General features: G+C 46.2%; 1 protein-coding gene across 1 annotated transcript; it reads right to left on the bottom strand.

Moving 5' to 3' along the window:
• Window positions 1-554: 554 nt before the first annotated feature.
• Window positions 555-2,154, bottom strand: LOC147613782 (uncharacterized). The gene has a single exon (XM_086781771.1). It carries the CDS (start codon window positions 2,086-2,088, stop codon window positions 721-723), a length of 1,368 nt encoding a protein of 455 aa, XP_086637897.1. The 5' UTR covers window positions 2,089-2,154; the 3' UTR covers window positions 555-720.
• Between the last annotated feature and the right edge of the window lie 225 nt (window positions 2,155-2,379).

The following is a 2,379-nucleotide window of genomic DNA, read 5'->3' on the forward strand; positions in this document are numbered from 1 at the left end:
AATCCAGTCCTTAGAGGGAAACTTGACATTCCCAATTTTCTTATAATCCCTCACATTTTGGCAAAACGAGAGATTAAAAAGAGTGCCAAGTATGTTATCTACATTTAGTCCAATACAGATCTAGTTCATACATTAGAGAAATACAAAAGTATTAGTTACCAAGTTCCAAAAGAGATGACTTACCTCCCAAGTTACCAAAGTGGTCAAAGAATCATCATAATGACCTTCTCCCAGGCTTAAAGCCCCCAAGTAAGGCTATTGCCTTAATTAAACTATGGAGGTAGAGATAGACCAGCAGTTGGATGAGTTTTTACAGTCTGGGTTCATTTGACCCAATGTCTTCTTGTTTGCAGCTCCCATCTTATTTGTCAAGAAGAAGGATGGATCGATCTGCTTGTGTGTCGATTACCATGCTCTCAAAAAGCTGTACAATCAACAAGCTTGAACGGTAATAAAAAAGAACATATACACCTAGTGGGTACCACTAGATCCCATCTTTGAAGGGGATATTCCCAAGATGACAACTTTTGGAACAAAACGAGGAATTTGTAACATTTCTCATCATACCAAAGCTAGCACATCTTCCAAAAAAAAGGGTTCCATGTACAGTTGTATTAGTGCAATTTCAACATAAAGCTACCTACCTATGTCAGTTCACATTGAGAATCAAGAATCCATGAAGTTGTTACATTGGCTGGCCGCTGCCCGTAAGTTTCCAGTCTACTGAGCCATTAGTTTTTGCAGGATTGCAAAGGCTGCCCAAGCATCAATACATGCATACTCAATCTGCTTCTCATCCAAGTACTCCTTCTCCCAGTTGCTCATAGTAATCTTCTTTATCTTCACGAGTGCCATCCCAAGCACCTGGTCTACTAGCTTTTTCAGTCCCCGCCCCTGTAAATCACTCCTCTGCAGTTTTTCAGAGGCAAGGGTACCGAGCTCCACTTGCCCTTGACACGCCAGCCCATGATCTCTCTTAAGTTTGTTGACGTCCTGCTGGATCCCCACACCTCCAAGCCACTTCTTAGGATTGAGAAGAAACTCTACCAGAGTGTTTGGTATCATGTCTGTGTATAGCAATTGAATTATCAAGCAGTCATTAGGTCCACAAAGTTGCAGAAGGGCCACCTTGTTGTCCTCGCCTTTCAGAAAATTTGGTTTCCATTCAAGATCAAAACCAAAAAGGTCTCCAGTCTGTCTCTGAATCCATTCTATCACTGCAGCAGCTTGGCTAGTTACTGTGACAGGCATAGTCATGCCACACCAGGTCACAAGTTGTCTGGTTGTTTTGCTGGCCATTTGGATGGCATTTGGGGGCACGCCAAGTGTGCAATGGAAACTACTGGCAAGTTCATGGCTGGCCTGTGCCCTAGCAGGGCTTTGCATGGCGCCATGTGCCCTGGCTGGGCTTGGAATGGCACCATGAGCCCTAGCTGGCCTTGGCATGACATGGTATTCCCTGGCTGAGCCATCGTAAGGGTAGTATGGCATGGCTCCTTGTACTCCGTCGTAAAGGTAACTTGGTACACCTCCATATGCTCTGCCTGATCCAACGTAAGCGTAGCTTGGCATGTGTCCGTGTGGTCCGTTATCATAAGGCATGGTGTCATGGGTTCCATCATCATAAGGGTAACTTGGTGTGACTCCAGATGGTCCATCATAATAAGGCATGACTGGATGAGCCCTGACTGGTCCATGAGAATAAGGGGAGTGTGGGATGACCCCATGCGTAACAGCATGAGGTTGCCTGTAATGTCTCGAGTGTGGCGGTCTTGCCGGTTCTGGTCTAGGTCTACCTTCCAAACCTAGTGAATTAACAGGGTTGATGTGACCATACCTTGCTGCCATAGCTTGATGGGTGCCAGAGAAATTGCTACCGCCATGGCTTTGAAACCTTCTTTCTCCATGGCGTTCTCGGGGGGGATGGTGGTACCAGGTGGTTCCATTGATGACTGTTTCGTGGCCCCTAGATTCGTACTGGTGGTAGTGCTGAGTCGCGGCATGCCATTGAGGGGGGTACTGAGCATGGGGTGGAGGGTAGCCATGGCGCTGCGTATCATCATCTTCAGGGGCAGAAACGCTCGTCATCGCGCTCAGTGCAGTGGAGTTGGAACCTCACAGATCTGAAGCGGAAGAGGTACTATGCTTTCAAACACAAACGATTACCAATTTTAAATGATTCCAAAGTGATTATGATATACTTCAATAAATATTATTTTCCTTTCCTAAGAGTGTATACACATTATTTTCCTTTCGAGCCGACGCCCAATGTGGGTAGGGCAATTCCTCTCCAAAAACCCGCCGGGTTTGCAGAGTTTTTAGTGGGTGAGCCTAAAGGCAAGTCCCACAGTACCTGGGCTCCTTAGGGAGTTCTTGGTC

This window comes from Cibotium barometz, chromosome 43, assembly GCF_041138505.1.
Source record: "Cibotium barometz isolate CiBa-2024 chromosome 43, ASM4113850v1, whole genome shotgun sequence".
NCBI classification, from domain to species: Eukaryota; Viridiplantae; Streptophyta; class Polypodiopsida; order Cyatheales; family Cibotiaceae; genus Cibotium; species Cibotium barometz.